Source organism: Trachypithecus francoisi, unplaced genomic scaffold, assembly GCF_009764315.1.
Source record: "Trachypithecus francoisi isolate TF-2019V2 unplaced genomic scaffold, Tfra_2.0 Lachesis_group3, whole genome shotgun sequence".
NCBI classification, from domain to species: Eukaryota; Metazoa; Chordata; class Mammalia; order Primates; family Cercopithecidae; genus Trachypithecus; species Trachypithecus francoisi.
The window spans coordinates 109,988,496-110,007,323 of NW_022681468.1; the positions used below are offsets into that span (position 1 = coordinate 109,988,496).

The 18,828-nt window shown below is 47.0% G+C and overlaps 1 protein-coding gene across 4 annotated transcripts in view; it reads left to right on the top strand.

Annotated features, from left to right (window-relative positions):
- RASGRF1 (Ras protein specific guanine nucleotide releasing factor 1) overlaps positions 1-17,861 on the top strand; it is a 127,319-nt gene extending 109,458 nt beyond the window's left edge. For 3 of the 4 annotated variants that reach the window (XM_033189252.1, XM_033189253.1, XM_033189258.1), the window contains 4 exons: positions 8-87; positions 7,218-7,335; positions 8,691-8,759; positions 15,583-17,861. In XM_033189252.1, coding sequence (XP_033045143.1) covers positions 8-87; positions 7,218-7,335; positions 8,691-8,759; positions 15,583-15,675 — 360 coding nt within the window. In that variant the 3' untranslated portion in view covers positions 15,676-17,861. Of the gene's footprint in view, positions 1-7; positions 88-7,217; positions 7,336-8,690; positions 8,760-15,582 lie in introns of those variants that run through there. The other variant, XM_033189255.1, reaches the window with a different exon arrangement.
- The last annotated feature ends 967 nt before the right edge of the window (positions 17,862-18,828 follow it).

Below are 18,828 nucleotides of genomic sequence, written 5' to 3' on the forward strand. Positions count from 1 at the left end.
CTTCTAGACTAAAGCTTTGATTGATAAGCTCCAAAAGCTTGTGTCATCTGAGGGCAGATTTAAGAATCTCAGAGAAGCTCTGAAAAAGTAAGTGTCTGTCGTTTTGTCACTGTTATTTTTAAAATCATAGACCCACATTGCAGAGGCATTCACGTGCCACCCCCAGCCAGAGCAGGAGGTCTGTCTGTCTGTCTGTTCATCTGTCTACCCGCAAGACCCCTAGATTTCCTGGACCCCAATGGTGGAGTCCTCCATGGTCTGCCAGAGAAACTCCAGAGTTTGCTAGCATTTCCTGGGAGAAGCACAGGAATCACGCTGGGATCCCTGAAAGCATAGTAGCTGTGATGATAATAATAGTGGTGCCAGATGTCTCGATTCTAAAATGCACGTTTTCTTTTTACATTTTAATAATTCTGACATCAGGAGATGTCTTAAAGTCAGGGTTGTTTATTTAACATGATTGTGTTTCATTTTTCACTTGAGAATTCCTCATCAAAATGTGCTTTCATTTTATAGACAGTGGCATCTTGGAATCAAAAAAATACTGTTTTACAATAATCATAAAGTTTGTAAAGGACTTGCCTAGACATTGTGTGTTTAACGCTATCAACATTGTCCATAAGGCGGGGTCCTCAGCCTCAGCACCCTTGCTATTTTGACTACGATGATCCTTTGTTGCGGGGGACTGTCTTGTGCACTGTGGAATCTTTAGCAGCATCTCTGGCCTCTACCTGTGAGATGCTAATGGCACCCCCTTCAGTTGTGACGACCAAAACTGTCTCCAGACAATACCAAATGTCCACTAGGGGGCAAAATCCTCCCCCCTTGAGAACCACCAGGATAAGGCTGCTTCCCACGTCCTGTTCTTGCAGACAAAGAAACTGAAGAGCTAGTGACTGGTCCAAGGCCATGTGGCCATGGCCTAGCACCAGGACTGGCCCAGGCTGGCCTCCAGAGCTTGGCAAAGTTTGCCCTGGGCTCCAGACAAGCTCTCCCAGGGAAGCGCTGATTCAGCCCATCTGCACACACTGTGGCCGCACACTCACACGAAATGGGGGGTTTGCTTCTGTCACTCTCATTAGGTGCTTACTCAGGCTTCTGCACTAGTCTCAACCCTCCTTTCATTGAGTGAGTGTCCGTTCCTCTCCTTGCCTGACTGGCTACTTGCCACACTTTGGAGAGACCCGGGGAGACCCCTGAGGTCCTGGTTCCCTGTACAGCTTAGGAAGCCTCTCCTCCCTTCCTGGTGTTCCCATGATCATGGCTGATGCAGGGACCACCAGAGTTTACTACCCCCAGACCCTGAGGATGGGGCCAGCCAAAACCTCCAGCCCTTGACAGTGGCTTTGACGGACTGCTCACCCCCTCTGCCAGCCTCGTCTGCCTCCTCGTTTTCTTCCTGCCGTACTTGGTCTGTCCTTCGCCAGCTCTGTGTGCCATCGCCTTGACCATCTCCACTTTATTTGTGTTCTCAGACAGATGTTGCACCCATCTGTGCTGTCCGGCCGTCTCTCTTCTGCCTGGGCTCCCCAGAGCCCCTGTGGACTGTGCTTGTGGGGAGCTGCCCCTCCGTGCATTCACCAACTTGTCCGTCCGCCCCCGGGGCACCACTCCATCCACCTCCTCACATGGCTGGCTTCCTGGTCTGCCGCCGCCACCACCGCTGCCTCCACTGCCTCTGGGGCCCCCCATTCTGTCTGAGTCCCCATCCTGACTGTCTTCCCTCTTTCAGGTGGCCTGCAGGCCGGTGTAAGTGTCTCTCCCACATTCTCCTAGTCCCTGCAGCACAGGGCAGAGGTGGCCTGCGGGCCTCTGGGAGCTAAGAGCTTTATGCAAACCAGGTTCTGGACTTACAGAGACATAGGCAAGGCACGCAGAGGAGGGAGGGACTGGGGAAACCTGGGGAAAATGCTTCCCGCACGCCCTCTCCTGAGGCTGTAAGGTTTTCACAAAGGGCAATGTTGCATGAATATTGAGCGTCTGTTTCACCAGGCAGGGGATGGGGGCAAGAGTAGCAAGGTGGTAGTCCATGGGCATAGCCAATGACCTCCCCAGACAAGCAGCCATGCTATGGGCCTCACCAAGTTGGTCTGCAACCCATTCATATGTCCCAGGCATCTTTTTCAGCTTTTCATTAAAATATCCAATATCAGGCTAGGCACAGTGGCTCATGCCTATAATCCCAGCACTTTAGGAGGCCGAGGCGGGCAGATCACTTAAGGTCAGGAGCTAGAAACCAACCTGGCCAACATGGCAAAATGCTGTCTCTACTAAAAATACAAAAATTAGCCAGTCGTGGTGGCGCATGCCTATAATCCCAGCTACTTGGAAGGCTGAGGCAGAGAATCGCTTGAGCCCGGGAGGCATAAGTTGCAGTGAGCCGAGATCGCGCCACTGCACTCCAGCCTGGGTGACACAGCAAGACTCTGTCTCAAAAAAAAGAAAAAGGAAAAGGAAAAAAGAAAAAATATCCAATTTCTACCAGCATCCAGGCTAGAAAATGGCCTTATTGCCTTTCCCAGCCAAGACTTCACCACCAAACCCTAAATCAACACCCTGCCAGCCATTCTCTTAAATGTCCCTTGCCACACCTACAACAACCCTGTGTGTGCCCCTTCAGTCCCTGCCGGGTGCCCTGAGAGTGGCCTCATCTCCCCTTTTCATTCCCCGAGCCTACATCCTGGTGAAGTCCCATGACTGTTCCCTCCTCCCAACCTCCCAGCAATCAGAACCTTTCCACAGCTCCAGGCAACAAGAATTTGGTTGAGAACTGAATTTAGCAGTAAAATGTGGTCACCAGCTCTTTTGGGACCAATTCCAGTTTTGACTACCCTGTCTAATCTCAACTGAGCACACCCTTGCATATCTGCACATTTTGTGTTTAATTTGAATAGGAGGAAGTCCTTGATTTAGAGGAACATGTGGGATAGACTGTATTGTAGCTGCTGCAGTGAAAGTTTTTCCCCTTTGTTCCCCTGAATTAAGGATGGGAACAGCCGTGGAGGAGTTTGTCAGCTAGCTGACTGCCAGGTCATCCCCTATGCCCTTTAATCAGGGTGAGAATCAATTTATCTATATGGATATGATGAGCGCAAAGGCTGAGCTCTAGAATTTCAGAGGTTCCAGCAAAGCCAAATATCTATCTCTATCTTTATTCTTTGCCTGTGGCCACAGAGCAGAGTAGCAACCCAGTGGTAAAATGGGACTTTCCATCCCCACCCCATCGCACTTTTTTTTTTTCAAAGACTACCTACCTAATCACCCTGTACCTTGTGCCAGAACCTTGGACCCTGGCCCCAGGGGATTCAGCCCACACAGCCCAGCCTCAAAGGCCCTCATGCCCTCCCTGAATGCCCATCCCAGACCTTAAGATAGAAGAGAAGAGATCCCCAACTACAGTCGGCAGAAACTTGTAAGAGAGAGTGGCCCGTCCCACAGCCAGGGCAGTATAGGGAAGAGAAAAGTTGGAGAGAAGGAGGAAGGAGAGATGGACTCAGTGCTTGTCACAGGTCGGTTTCCTGGAGTTTGGTGTAGAGCAGCTGCCTCTTGCCAGCAGTAGCTTGTACCCCATAATCTCCCTTATTCCATTTAACATCATCAGGAGCATCTTGGTGGAAAGAAACATCCAGTTTGGGGGCTCCAAACAACCACAGGCAAGGTCAGGTGTCACCAGGCATGGGAGTGCCACAACAAGGCCTTGCCCAGAAACCAGAAACAGCTTTCAGGCTAGGGGTGGGACACTTTCCTCTCTGCTCCCTAAAATGCTAGCTGCACACCTGTGAGGGCTCTGCCAGAAGAGGAAGCCACCCCTGTAGCAGCTCTGCTCAATAGGCAAGAGCTGGACCTCACCCGAGAGAGGCCAAAAGGCCCATATGGAAGGTTCAGGACTGGCCAGTTGTTGGGTGTCTTGCCTACAGGAAGCCCCAACATGCTTCCCTGTTCATTCAGAGGCTCGGTGTGGCTCAGTCCCCATGCCATGTGTCCCTGTGGGGCCCTCCAGCAGTCCTCTGTCCCACTATGGCAACTCCATACATTTGCCCACATGGCTGTGGATTTCGGATGCGGGTGTGTGTGTGTTTGATTCAGTGTGCTCTCATCCCCTCTTTCATGACCCCTCACTACAGAGCAAGCTTGTCCAACCTGTGGCCTAAGGGCCGCATGTGGCCCGAGATGGTTTTGAATGCAGCCCAACACAAATTGGTAAATGTTCTTAAAACATTAAGAGATTTTTTTGTGACTCTTTTTTTTCCAGCTCATTAGCTATCATTAGTGTGTTAGTGTATTTTTTATGTGGCCCAAGGCAATTCTTCCAGTGTGGCCCAGGGAAGCGAAAAGATTGGACACCCCTGCCATAGAGGTAGTAAATAGGGACAGAGGTTAGTACTGGGGCTGGGCATGCTACTTGCAAGTGATTCAATTGCAAATCCACCACCTTCCCACAACTGGACGATGACTCCCCATAAATACCAGGGGAAGTCGACCCTCAGTGATCAGAGGACCTCAGATCCTTTTCACTAGTCTGGGTGTTCAGAAACCCCCAAAAGCCTTGAGAAACACTGAGTCCTTTGATCATTTGCAGTCAGCTCGCAGTCACCAGGCCTCCCATTCTCCCTTCCATCCTTAGAGCCCTCCACGGCTACCTGGCTACTGTCACATGTGCAGGTGGCAGGGTGAAGGGGGAGAGCACCTCTCGGAACCCACTAGTCCGCACTGCCACAGCCTTACAACCCCAGAGTTACTTCTCAGATCTTTGGATTATTTCTCCATCAGACTCATAATCCTGGGCTTCAGACTTGGAGAATGATGGAAAGGAAATAAAGAGCTGGCTGGTCACAGTGGCTCACATCTGTAATCTGAGCACTTTGGGAGGCTGAGGCAGGCAGATCACTTGAGCTCAGGAGTTCTAGACCAGCCTGGCAACATGGCAAAACCCTGTCCCTACCAAAAATACAAAAATTAGCTGGGTATGGTGGTGCGTGCATGTAGTCCAGCTACTTAGGAGGCTGAGGCAGGAGGACCATTGGAGCCCAAGAAGTCAAGGCAGCAGTGAGCTGTGATTGTGCCACTGCACTCCGGTCTAGGTAACAGTGAGACCCTGCCAAAAAAAAAAAAAAGAAAAAGAAAAAAGAAAGGAAATGAAGACCTGAGCACGTAATAATCATGGACTAGAAGGAATGGAAGGACGCAGAGCAGCCCCTCCAGTGGCTGGATGATCCTTACTCTTTTTTAATCACAAACTACAGTAAATATATATATTTGAAATTACAAGTCTGTATACAAATGCATATATACATTACAGGAGCAAAAATTCCACAAAACAATATATACCTTTATTCCATTTGATGAAGTCAGATATTTTCTTTTTCACTTGTTATTTTTATTTGTTTTCAATTAAGTAGAGATGGGGGTCTCACTATATTGCTCAGGCTGGTCTTGAACTCTTGGACGCAAGTGATCCTCCCACCTCAACCTCTCAAATCCCACTCCCTGGGATTACAGGAGTGAGCCACCACACCCGGCCCTTTTTCACTTTTTAAAAATTCTGGTCTACACCCTCTAAATTGATTTCAACACCCATGACAGGGTCAGCCCTACATTTGGAAAAACACTTTTGCCTGCTGTGTCCCTAACGCCAGGCATCTGCCTCCTACACGACTTTGCCATACTGTGCCAACTGTACTTGTATTTACCTAACAGCCTCTTTAAATTAATTCACTTTTTCCCAAAAATATATAAGAAGGAAATTTCTATATCATGACAAATGGAAAACCAGCATACTTGCTGTAAATACAAGAATGCCATTAAAAAATATATGGTAAAAACAAAATAATGTTATTGAATTCTGACCAAATACTGGTGCTTGCCAACACTCTGATTCTGACACCTGTCGCTATTTGTTTAAAAAGATAAAATGTGAAAGGAGAATGGCAAGTATCAAAAGTGTCAAAGTCACACTATCACCAAATGAGGCACTCTCCCTGAGCAGAAGGGGGAAAAGTAAAAATCCAATGTTTCTTACCACGTGAATTCATGTTATTTAATATTGTGCCTGTAAGTCACCTAAAATCAGCTATCAGACCACCTAAAATTGTCTTAGCTGGCATCATTGCTTTATACATGAGGAGCCTGAGGACCAGAGAGGGAAAGGCCTGGCACGGGGTCACACAGTAGGCAGGTGAGGGACAAGGCCCAGGTTTCTGCTCTTGCTCTATCATCCTCCTGGCCTCCCCTTCCTCCAGGTTAGCAGGGTTACCAGGCGGCCATAAGGAGACAAAGGTGAGATGGACTGGGAATGAGGGTCACTGCACTGTGCTCGATGATGCCACCACATCTGTGTGCTGAGCTGAGAGGAGGTGGTAGAGCACTGAGGAGGAGGCCCCAGAAGGAGCTAAAGGGAGCCCTGCCGGCACATAACAGCTGCCAGGCTCCATCACAGCCTCCATCAACCCTTACCCAGCATCCAGCCAGGGGCACCAGAACATGCTGGGAAGGAGCAGTAACAGGAGCCCCTGCTTTGGACCAAAAATCAGAGAGGCATGGCCTATCACTCCAGGGGCCCCACTCCCAAAGATGCAGTCCCCCAAGAGTCACCAACTATGGAAACTATCACCCAACCTCCTGCCCCAAAGCTAAGATCACTTTCAGGAAAGTGATCTCAGAGAGCAAGGGTTCCCTGCCCTGGCACCCAAGCCCAGTGCTTAGGTGGGTGGGAGATGCCAGTGGAGACAGAGGTCTCAGGGAGCAGAGACAAGGGAGTCAGATAGGGTACTGGCAGGAGTGGGGTGGCTGGGGCTGCAGAGCCCTCCGGGAGGTGATTCAGGGGGCAGATCTGGATGGGAGAGGCTCAAGGAGAGATAGGAAAGGTGAGTCTAGAGGGGCTGGTGACAGAGCCCAAGGACTGACTGGGACAGAAGGCAGGGAGGTAGGGGAGGACCTTCTGGCTTGGGAAGGAAAGAGACAATTTGAGATGCCCCAGTGGGTATAAGAGGCCCCCGTCAGTACCATGTCGCCCTCACCACCCCAGAGGACTGGCCCTGAGACCCAGCTGACAGTCCTAGGCTTGTAGAATAGTCAGTCCTAGAGTATAGTGTGATTCTTGGTGACTGCACGTCCCTTTGCCTCTAGCGAAGCAAAAGGTGCATGTGGGATGTTCTATTCTTGGTAGACGTTGCCTTTTTTTAAATGAAAAACTTTTGTTAATTCCGTTTGCTTCCAAGTTGTGACCCACCCTGTGTCCCTTACCTGGGGATGTACCTCACCGACCTGGCCTTCATTGAGGAGGGGACGCCCAATTACACGGAAGACGGCCTGGTCAACTTCTCCAAGATGAGGATGGTGCGTTCCCCCCAGCCAGGCAGGGGAAGGGGGGTGTCGAAGCCCAGATGACTCGACCTGGGGCCCACCCACACTCTGCCCCCCAAGGCTCAACCTGCTGCATAGGGTGCCCCCATTTGGGAGCCTGGCTCCAGCTTCCCAATGAGAGCCATCACTATCATTGATGAGCATTTAGAATCTGGCAAGCCCTGAGCCATGCTTTCACAGGCATTTCCTCCTCTAGTCCTAACAGTCTGAGAGGTAGCTGCTCTTATTCTGCACCTTTCAGATGAGCAGACTGAGCCTGGGTGAGGTCAAGTGAGCAGCCCAAGGTCACCCCACAAGCAAAAGGCAGAGCTAGGTCTGGAGCCCAGGTCCAGGTGACTCCAGAGCCCCACACTGTTATTCACATCCATCTGTATTGTTCATATTGATGCTTGATGTGAACTAAGTAAAACCACTTACACAGCACCTCCTAAAGAAATAAGTTTCCAATTTTCCCAGAAAAATCAAGAACCTGAGATAAGGGATGAGGAGACTTCTCCCATCAGAAACAGGATTCTAACCGTCCCCTTCTCCCCTCTCACTTCAACTGGAAAGCCTCTACTTGAACCAGTTTTATATAATGGGCCTCTACATTTGATTTTTGTTGGATGGAAAGGGTTTCTTCAGGCACCATCCTGAAGAGCAAAAGCCCCTTTTTATCATGTCTTGTGCACAGCAGGCACTAAGGAAGTGGCAGATACCTTTAATTTTGCTGGAGTCGTAGGGTTTTGTTTTAGTGATGTTAGGTAGCTTATGCCACTAATTAAAGGAGATTTTTTTCTTCTCTCAGTCACATAGTGTAATTTACCTACAGAATCTTGACAAGTCTTGGAAGCAGATTTCTGATTTAAGAAAAAGGAAAAAAACATGAGGCCGGGTGTGGTCACTCACACCTATAATCCCAGCACTTTGGGAGCTGAGGCGGGTGGATCACTTGAGGTCAGGAGTTCGAGACCAGCCTGGCCAATATGGTGAAACCCCATCTCTACTAAAAATACAAAAATTAGCTGGGTGTGGTGGCATGCACCTGTAATCCCAGCTACTCAGGAGGGTGAGGCAGGAGGATCGCTTGAACCCAGGAGACAGAGGTTGCACTGAGGCGAGATCATGCCACTGCACTCCAGCCTGGGTGACAGAGCAAGACTCCATCTCAAAAAATAAAACTAAAAACAAACACACATGATGCCTCTGTGGGACCTTCCAGGAGGCAACACGTATGGAATTAAGAGGCTGACTTCAGATTTTGCTGTTGATGCCCCTTCAGTTCTGCAACATGGGGGGTAGAACTAGGAGAGCAAACTGTGTTCTGAAACTCTTCTTCCTTCCCACAGATATCCCATATTATCCGAGAGATTCGCCAGTTTCAACAAACTGCCTACAAAATAGAGCACCAAGCAAAGGTAAGCTGGTGCCTTTTCCTGGTCACTTGCATGCTTTCACAGTGGCTCTGTCTAGGCCACCTTCCACTCTATCCCCTCCATACCCATCCACTTTCCCTTCCAGAATTCTCCTGGGCCCAGCTCAAACACTATCCCTGTAAGCAAGCCTTCCCAAGTCCCTATTTCTTCAAATTGGGTCTGTGTTCATCTTGTGACTCTTGTCTGGTTTTACCTACCATAGGATGGTTTATTTTCATGTCTAATCTCCCCCAGGGCAAGAGAGGCAGAGTTGATAACATCTGTTTCTGAAAGGTACTATGCTCACAAGTTACAAAATCCGCAGATACAAGGAGTGCACAGTGAAATGTTCCCCAGCCACCTAGTTCCCCTTCCAAAGGCAACATTTCCACCCATTTCTTGTGTCTAGGTCCACAGGCAGTCCATAAACACAAGCAGACTTTGCATACTCTTCTCCAGCATACTATATACTGCTCAGTATCATTCTTTTTTCTCCTTCGTAATATATCTTGGAGATCATTCTCTATTAAAACAGAAGCATCCTCATTCTTGCTTACAGCTGCAGAGGAATTTATTTATTTAGCCAGTCCTCTGTATTGATGGTCATTTAGGTTGTTTTGATATTTTGCTGCTACAGACAAGGCACAAAGAAATACTTTGTACATCCAGAAACAGGCAGGGAGGGCCATAGGGTATGGATCCCAGGGTCTGTGCTGCTCTGAGGGCCTAGAGAGCCTCAGTGGAGGAGGAGAATCTTGGAAGAGTTTTCCTGGTTGGGGTGGACATGTCTTTCTTGCAGAGAGACAAGCTTGTATAAGGCTAAGTACAGTGACCCACCACCACCACCACCACCAAATGGCTGGCTGCAGAGAGCAGCATCAGACCTGGGACTTTGTCCTTAGGACCATAGGAAGCCCTGAAAGGAGGTTATATAATTGGACTAGTTTGCATTTTTAAAAGAGTGCAAGGCCATGTAAGAGAATGGTTGGTCTGAAAAAAAAAAAAAAAAAAAGTCTCAGCTCGCCAAAAAGAAAAAAAAATCGTTTAATAAAAAAGAATGGTTGTCATTTTAGTCTCATTTTATTATTCAAAGCCTGTGCTGTTAGCCCCATTTTACAGATAAAATAACTGAGATTTGCTAACCCAGACTCTTGGGCTCCCAATACTATGACTTTTCTTTTCTTATATTATTATTATTATTATTGTTTGTTTGTTTGTTTTGAGACAGAGTCTCACTCTGTTGCCAGGCTGGAGTGCAGTGGTACAATTTTGGCTCACTGCAACCTCCACCTCCCGGGTTCAAGCAATTCTTCTGTCTCAGCCTCCCAAGTAGCTGGGATCTGGGACTTTGTCCTTAGGACCACGGGAAGCCCCGAAAGGAGGTTGTGTAATTGGACTAGTTTGCATTTTTGAAAGATTGCAAGGCCATGTAAGAGAATGACTGGTCTGGCACGCCACTATGCCCTAGTAATTTTTGTGTTTTTAGTAGAAACGGAGTTTCACCATATTGATCAGGCTGGTCTCAAACTCCTGACCTCAGGTGATTCACTCACCTCAGCCTCCCAAAGTGTTGGGATTACAGGCATGAGCCACCGCACCCAGCCTCCAATCCTATGACCTTTCTTCTCTGCCCAGAGATACAGCATCTTAACCTCCTAGTGTGCAGTTCGCAAAAACATCCAACTCCAGACACACCCTCAAGCACACCAGAAAATCAAGCTTTTATTGGTTTTCCCTTCTAATGTCCTTTGTGATGGATGTATTGTTTGAGAATGTGTCTATTTTTTGCCATGTTCTGAGAACTCATGATCTGCTTTATAACCGATAGCCATATCGAAGGAGAAAAATCGGTGGAGCAACTACAATTAGTTAAACTGGCCACTTTTGCTTTGCTTTCCATTAATTCTCTCACTGTACAAATATTCACTGAGCAAGTCCTACATGCCAAGCACTCTAGTAGGCTCTTGGCTCAGCAGTGAACAAAACAGATAAACTCTTGGCCGTCACAAGCTTGCCTTCTAGAGGGAGATAGACTAAGAGGCAAAAAATATAATATGACAGATGATTATTACAACCATGGAAGAAATGAAGCAAGGGAGAGGAATGGGAGGTTGGGAAAGGAATAGGGGGCCATGGGGTCCTAGAATTTTCTTTTCTTTTCTTTCTTTCTCTCTCTCTTTCCTTCCTTCCTTCCTTCCTTCTCTCTCTCTCTCTCTCTCTTTCTTTCTTTCTTTCTTTCTTTCTTTCTTTCTTTCTTTCTTTCAACGGAGGTCTTCCTCTGTCACCCAGGCTGGAGTGCCGTGGCATGATCCCAGCTACTTTTTGTACTTTTAGTAGAGACAGGCTTTCACCATGTTGGTCAGGCTGGTCTCGAACTCCTGACCTCGTGATCCACCTGCCTCAGCCTCCCAAAGTGCTGGGATTACAGGTGTGACCTAGGATTTTCAGTGTTGGACAAAACAGAAATAAAGGGCATCATGAGCCACAATATCACCTATGTTATGCATCAAAGTGTTTGAATCTAATCAGGAGGAACCAACAGACAATTTCAGAATATGGGACGTTCTGTGAGACAACTGGTCTGTAACTCAGTGGTATGCTAGTAAATGTTAAACTGGTTTTGGGGGTGGGGGATTGAGTCCTGATGTGTAGCATTTGCTGTTGAAGAGAAAAACGATTGGAATACTGTTAAAAATGGTAAAATTGGAACACTTGTTTAAAATAGTAGGTTTATTCAAACCTAATGCAATAGAGGCCAAGACTGTTTCTTGGGGGAGAGAGATTGAACTCAGCTGCAAATACAACAGGGACAAGTGGGGATTTGTAATCAATGGGTCGAGGAAGGGGGTTAGTGGATGGAAAATTACTAAGAGGAGATATCAAGAGTGGGGGAATTCTTGCTGAACTGGCCTAACGAGGTTTTTATTAAAGTCAGGCCAAGGACTTCAGATATCAGGGTTGGAGAATGAAGAAAAATATACGATCTCGGCTCACTGCAACTTCTACCTCCCGGGTTCAAGTGATTCTCCTGCCTCAGCCTCCCAACTAGCTGTGATTACAGGTGCCCGCCACCGTGCCTGACTAATTTTTGTATTTTTAGTAGAGACGGGGTTTCACCACATTGGCCAGGCTGGTCTCAAACTCCTGACCTCAAGTGATTCACCTGCTTTGGCCTCCCAGAGTGCTGGGATTATAGAGCCACTACGCCTGGTAACGTGAGATTCTTATACCAGCCTGGGATGGGTTGTTTTTGATGATTAAATATGACAACCTTTGTGAAAGGACTTTATAAAAAGCATTGCTGTCTGATGCAAGAACTCGTGCATACATGAGTAACAGTTGGTTTCTGGTCTCCGTGGATGGGTGAGGGGATTTTGAGGGCCTGGTGAGGGGGTCTAATGTGGCTAAAGAGGGAGGTTGTTGGCAACTGCATGGCTAGAGCCCCTGGTTTGGAGGCAAGAACTTCAGGGAAAGAGCAGAGGTGTTTAAAGGCAGTGAGTCTCCAGTGTCCATGTGCATCCGAATCACGCCCACCAAAAAGAGTGAGTTGTACTGTATGTACCTTTTTTAAAGTGAAACAATATTCAATGCTTGACAAGCCTACTCTGCTGACAGTGTTGGCCATTGATAAACACTGTCTTGAAAGAAATATGAAAAATGCAGTAAGGAACCCATGATCCTTCTCCTAGGGATTTACACTTTAAAAACTTAGTTGAGGCAAAAGGCTATATTCTAGAAGATCTTCATCGCAACATTTATTTTATATATAAAATAGCAAAAAAACCTGAAAACAACTGGTCAGGAGTTCTCGACCAGCCTGGCCAACATGGTGAAACCCGTCTCTACTAAAAATGCCAGGCGTGGTGGTGCACGCCTGTAATCCCAGTTACTCGGGAGGCTGAGGTGGGAGAATTGCATGAACCCAAGACGCAGAGGTTGCAGTGAGCCGAGGTCGCGCCACTGCCCTCCAGCTTAGGTGACAGAGCGAGACCTCATCTCAAAAAAAAAAAAAAAAGCCTGAAAACATATCCAACATATCCAACATATCTTACATACCCAATAATAGGGAAAGAGGTTAGTAAATATAGTGCAAGATGATGCAGTCTTACAGCCACTAAAAAGTGTAACTTTGGAGATTTTGTTATGGAAACATGGACATTTTTCCTAATAGTATAAGTGAAAGCATACCAAGTGCTAGCCATTCCGTAGGTACAACTATGGAAAAGTACTTTTGTATTTTAAGAACTAGACGATCACACACAAAAAAAATGAAAACAGTTATTTTAGAGTGGTGAGATTACGGGCTTCTGTTTTTCTCCAAAAATGTATTTTATATTGTTACATCCTTTCTTCTACAATAAAAAATATTAAGACAAAAGTATCAACATAACTCAGCAGGATTTGAGGGTCTGTGTTTGTGTGTTCATCCAGCCTGGGAACCACAGAGTTGCCATGTGGATCACACAGGGCTCATCCAGAAGGCACCATGGTCACAGTGGGCCCTGGAAAAGTCTCAGAAGTTACCAAGAAAATTCCAGGGTTTTCTTCCATCTCCTGCTTTTGTCTCCTTAAACTTTACCTCAACCTCTGATGTGCAATACAAATAAATATTACTGACCAGGGCCAGTGGCTCACACCTGTAATCCCAGCACTTTGGGAGGCCAAGGCAAACTCCTGAGGTCAGGAGTTCGAGACCAGCCTTGCCAACATGGTGGAACCCTGTCTCTACTAATAATACAAAAATTAGCCAGGCACAGTGACACATGCCTGTAATCCCAGCTACTCGGGGGGCTGAGGCAGAAAAATCGCTTGAACTCTGGAGGCTGAGGTTGCAATGAGCCAACATCACATCGCACCACTGTACTCCAGCCTGGGTGACAAGAGTGAAACTCCCCCTCAAAAAATAAATAAATAAATATTACTACTCTTCAGTCTTCTTTCATTAACAGCTTTGCAATGGTGGTATATGCTGCCAGTCTCCCTTGAAAGTACAATGTCTTAGGAAAATTAGCCTGACTTAGCCAAGTCAGGTCAAGAGTTCGACACCAGCCTGGCCAACATGACAAAACCTTGTCTCTACTAAAATTGATCCTGCACATGCTCACTATGGAGGAAACTAATCAGTTTGTTGATCCCCAGGGGGCTTGGTAGGTAGAGATTCACGCGTTCTAGAAAGGACTGTTCACATGACGCTACTATCTAGACATAAAAGACTATTTCACACAGTCATAAAATCACCATGTCTTTATCAGTGGGTGTAGGTTAACCAGACCAGACTGTGATATCTAAAGTCATCTTCCTAGAAGTGCTGGGTATGAGCTGCTAATCAGACATAGTAATCACTTTATCTGCTATCAGCATAGCAGACAGCTGGTTCCATCCTTTATAGTAGCAGAGTCAATTAGCCAAGACAAAAGCAGCAGACGTTATTTTTCTCAAGCAGCTATCAAAAGATTCCCAAACATATAATAAGAAAATTTGGCTAGGCACAGTGGCTCGCACCTGTAATCCCAGCACTTCAGGAGACTGAGGCAGGTGAATCACTTGAGGTCAGGAATTCAAGACCAGCCTGGCCAACATGGCAAAACCCTGTCTCAACTAAAAATACAAAAATTAGCCAGGCATGGTGGTGCATGCCTGGGATCCCAGCTACCCAGGAGACTGAGACAGGAGAATCGCTTGAACCCGGGAGGCAGAGGTTGCCATGAGCCCAGACCGTACCACTGCACTCCAGACTGGGTGACAGAGCAAGATGCTGTCTCAAAAAAATTTTTTTTCTTTCTGCTCTGGATTTATGTAGGGGGGAGAAATGTGCCTTTAGTTCCAAACAACTGACAAATAAATAAGTCTTGGAAAGACACTTTTTGCAGCAGGGGGCTGCCTGTGAGGTTAGAGCTCAGATCTCTCATTGCACATTTAATGCACAGGCATTCAGCAAAATGCTTCAGAGCAGGAGTGGGGTGGGGAGAGAGGAGAAGACAGGATAACCTAACTCATATGATGCATCTTTCTGATTTTCCACTGTTAAGATTTCTCCCCAGGGTAAGAAAAAGGGAGGCTCTTCTCTCACACAGCCTCCATTTCTACTTGCCTCTCTTGGAGTGAATCTCTCACAGTACCATGTAATCCTAGTGTTTAAATATATTTTATCCCAACATTTTATTATAAAACGTTTTATTTTTATTTTATTTTAAGACAAGGTCTGTACCCAAGCTGGGGTACAGTGGTGTGAACACAGCTCACTGCTGCCTTGACCTCGTGGGCTCAAGTGATCCTGCTGCCTCAGCCTCCCATGTAACTGGAACCACAGATGCACACCACAATACCCAGCTACTTTTTTGATTTTTTGTAGAAACAGGGTCTCACTTTGTTGCCCAAGCTGGTTTCAAACTCCTGGGTTCAAGTGATCCTCCTGCCTCAGCCTCCCAAAGTGCTGGGATTAGAGGCATGAGCCACCATGCCCAGCTTATGAAACTTTTCAAACATACGGAAACACTGACAGAATTGTGACAGACAGATCAAACATAAACACTGACAGAATTGTGAACACATATATCTGCCACCTAGTTTCTACAATTGACTTTTTTTTACTTTTGTACCAACCTTAATATTATGACAATATTAAATAATAATCCTAAGGCAATACTTACATCAACTACTTAAAACTTATGTCAAGATGGAACACTACTGAATGCATTTTTGCCTCATATGCCAACCTGACTCTCCCCAGGAAGAGACTTGGGCCCTAGGAGATAAAGGGCATCCACAATCAGTACTATGGAGGTCCCACAACCCTCCCATTCCCATTTCTCTTTTCTTTTCTCAGGTAACGCAATATTTACTGGACCAATCTTTTGTAATGGATGAAGAAAGCCTCTACGAATCTTCTCTCCGAATAGAACCAAAACTCCCCACCTGAAGCTGTGCCCAGCCCAGACCCAGCTGTTCCTGGGGACACGTGCTAGATAATACTGTACATATTCGTTTGGTTTCACTGGATTTTCTTCTTCAGTATGTGCTTCTCCAAGAATACAAATTGTCCTTGTTCTTAGATTCTTGTAGAACCGGAATATGAGTTTCTGCACCGTTTCAGACTTTGCCCACCTGTCCCTCCCCTCGTCCCCTGCAGTGCCTGTTTCTTTTAAACAGCTGTACTCTTGGTCCCTCATCCCTAGACTCCTCACTCTTCTCAGAGGGGAAACAGCACCCTTGCATACAAGAATCTCAGACTCCAGTCCTGCTTCCGTCCCTCCCCAGCCCAGACTCCTGGGTTGAGGTGGCCACCCAGGCATCCTCCCAGCATGTTCCATGTAGTTGTTATAACTGGGTGGGGGGTGGGGGGCGGCGGGAGGGGGAACCATACCCTGAAGTCCCGTCATTGACAAATCTTCCCGCTGATGGTGATGTCAATTTCCAAAGCAGCTTCTCCAGCCAAAATCGCAGGTCTCAAAACTCCCCATCTGTCTCCCAGTACCCTGGACGGAAGGGAGTCCTTTCTGCTCAGAACCACACCCCTCGAACAAATGCTGCCATCTCGTTCAGGCCCCATGTTGCTCCTTGCTCTAGGATTAACACCAGATAGCATGAATAGCAGTCTCACTACAACTGGATGAGGCCCTAGACTTCCCGAGGATACGGAGTCACAAACACCAAGCCACGTCGACTCTTGCCGACCGCCGGCCCAGCATTCACTGAAAGTTGGGAACACAAAAATATCACTTTTCCTCTTTAAGCCGCCTAACGGTTACTACAAGCTTACATTGAGATGCTCTAAGTCTGTATACCTTGTGATAATTAGTACCACACTGTAGAATTAGGAAATCAATAACCAAGTGTTTTTATTGCATATACTGTAGTCCTGTCTAAATGCCTTCTAGCAGGAATATAGTAATGTAGTGCTTATTCTGTGAATATTACCATGTATTTTTTACATTGTACAGTATAGAAAACACAGGTTAACTCCGAAGTGGCAGGCATGCTCCACTACAACAGACAGACAACTTTTGCTGTAAGCAATACCTAGTGGTATGAGAATTCTATTTCAAGTCCTAAAATATTTCAACTTACAGCTCGTTTGGAAAACAATTTCCATTTTTGTAAAAATATATGTTTCCTGATTACCTCTTGCTAATAAATCTATTCTATCTCAGGGTGAACAGCGAGTTTTGATGGGTTTCATTTGTTCAGTCAAAGAATATTTGATGAGCACTTGCTCCTTACCCAGCCCAGGCTGGGACCAGAGATCCAGAGTGTCAAGGACACTGCTTTTTAGGCACCAACAGTTTGATGGGGAAGACTGTTTCAGTTGCCTACTGCACCAAGAACAAGCCACTCCAAAACATAATGGCTGAAAACCATTTTTTGTTACCTTTCACAGTTCTGTGGGTTGACTGGGTCCAGCGGTCGGTTCTTATTTGGAGTCTCTCATGAAGTTTCAGTCACACAGCAACTGGGGCTGGAGTCATCCGAAGGCTCAACTGGACCAGGCGGTGCTCTAGTTGGTGCACCAAGATGGTGCTGTCACATGACTGGGTGTTGATGTCTGCTGGGCTGCACTGGGGCTGTTCATGGGAGCATCCACACATGGCCTCTCTATGTGGCTTGGGCTCCTCACAGTCTGGCACCTGGGTTCCAAGAGTGAGTGTTCCAGCAGCCTCGGGCAGAAGCTGCAAGGCTGCCCAGATGGCATCCTGCCCAGCTGTGTCCTCACTGTCACCCAGGAAGGGAAGCCCCGGAACACCACCCTCAGTCACAGGCATGGGGCCCACTGTAAGGCACAACCCCTTCCAGAGCTCCCAAGGCCGCCTCCCCTGGGACCTGCAGCCACCTGGCTCCATAACCGCTTTTCCGTTTCCTCCAGGCATTTCCATCCCCTACTTTGTGCTCGGATCTGAGGGGGATAGCAAGTGGAAAAAGAGGGATCTAGAGGGAGAAGGTTCTAGATCCTTCTTTTGACTGCCACCTGGTTTTGACTGCCAGCATTACCTGCTTCATGAGCTCAGCCAAGTCACTTAACCTCTCAGAGCTTCAGTGTTCTCATCTGAAAAATGGGGAGGAAAATGATATCTCACGACAGAGTAGAATTAAATGAATTATTATAATTAATGGTATTAAATACCATTAAACAGTTAGTGGTAGAGAAGGAAGAGTGTGTTTTGAGGTGCCAATGAAGTACTATAATACAAGCTGCTTTGTTAAGCAAGACATCAGCTGTTACTCCTGACACCAAAAGCCATCCTGGGGTTCCATGGGTCAATGGCTTTGATACCAAAACAAACTTGGGTCCACCTGCCTGGCACAGCAAAGCCAAGCACTGACACTGGGATTGCAGCGAGAGAAAGTGAGGCGTTTATTGCAAGGGCACCAAGCAAGATGAATCACGCCACTCATGCTTAACACCTGAACTTAAGTCTTTACCCTACCTGATGGCTTACAGGTAAGGGTTTTTAAAGTTGGGATGGCAGGGGTTACAGGCAAGGTCATAAATCCACACACGGAGGCTATACTTTGATTAACGTATAAAGGCGGTTGCATCTTGAGGCGAGTGCTGTGCACCGGTCATAGGTAGAGTCAAAAATTTTCTGGGCCAGACGCAGTGGCTCACACCTATAATGCCAGCACTTTGGGAGGCTGAGGCGGGAGGATTGCCTGAGCTCAGGAGTTCAAGACCAGCCTGGGAAACATAATGAAACCCTGTCTCTACTAAAAATACAAAAAATTGGCCAGGCTCAGTGGCTCACGCCTGTAATCCCAGCACTTTGAGAGGCCGAGGCAGGCAGATCACAAGGTCAGGAGATGGAAATCATCCTGGCCAACATGGTGAAACCCTGTCTCTAATCAAAATACAAAAAATTAGTTGGATATGGTGGTGCGTGCCTGTAATCCACGCCTGTAATCCCAGCTACTCGGGAGGCTGAGGCAGGAGAATCGCTTGAACCCAGAAGGCGGAGACTGCAGTGAGCCAAGATCGCAACACTACACTCCAGCCTGGTGACAGAGTGAGATTCCATTTCAAAAAAAAAAAAAAAAAAAATTATCTGGGTGTGGTGGTGCACACCTGTAATTCCAGCTA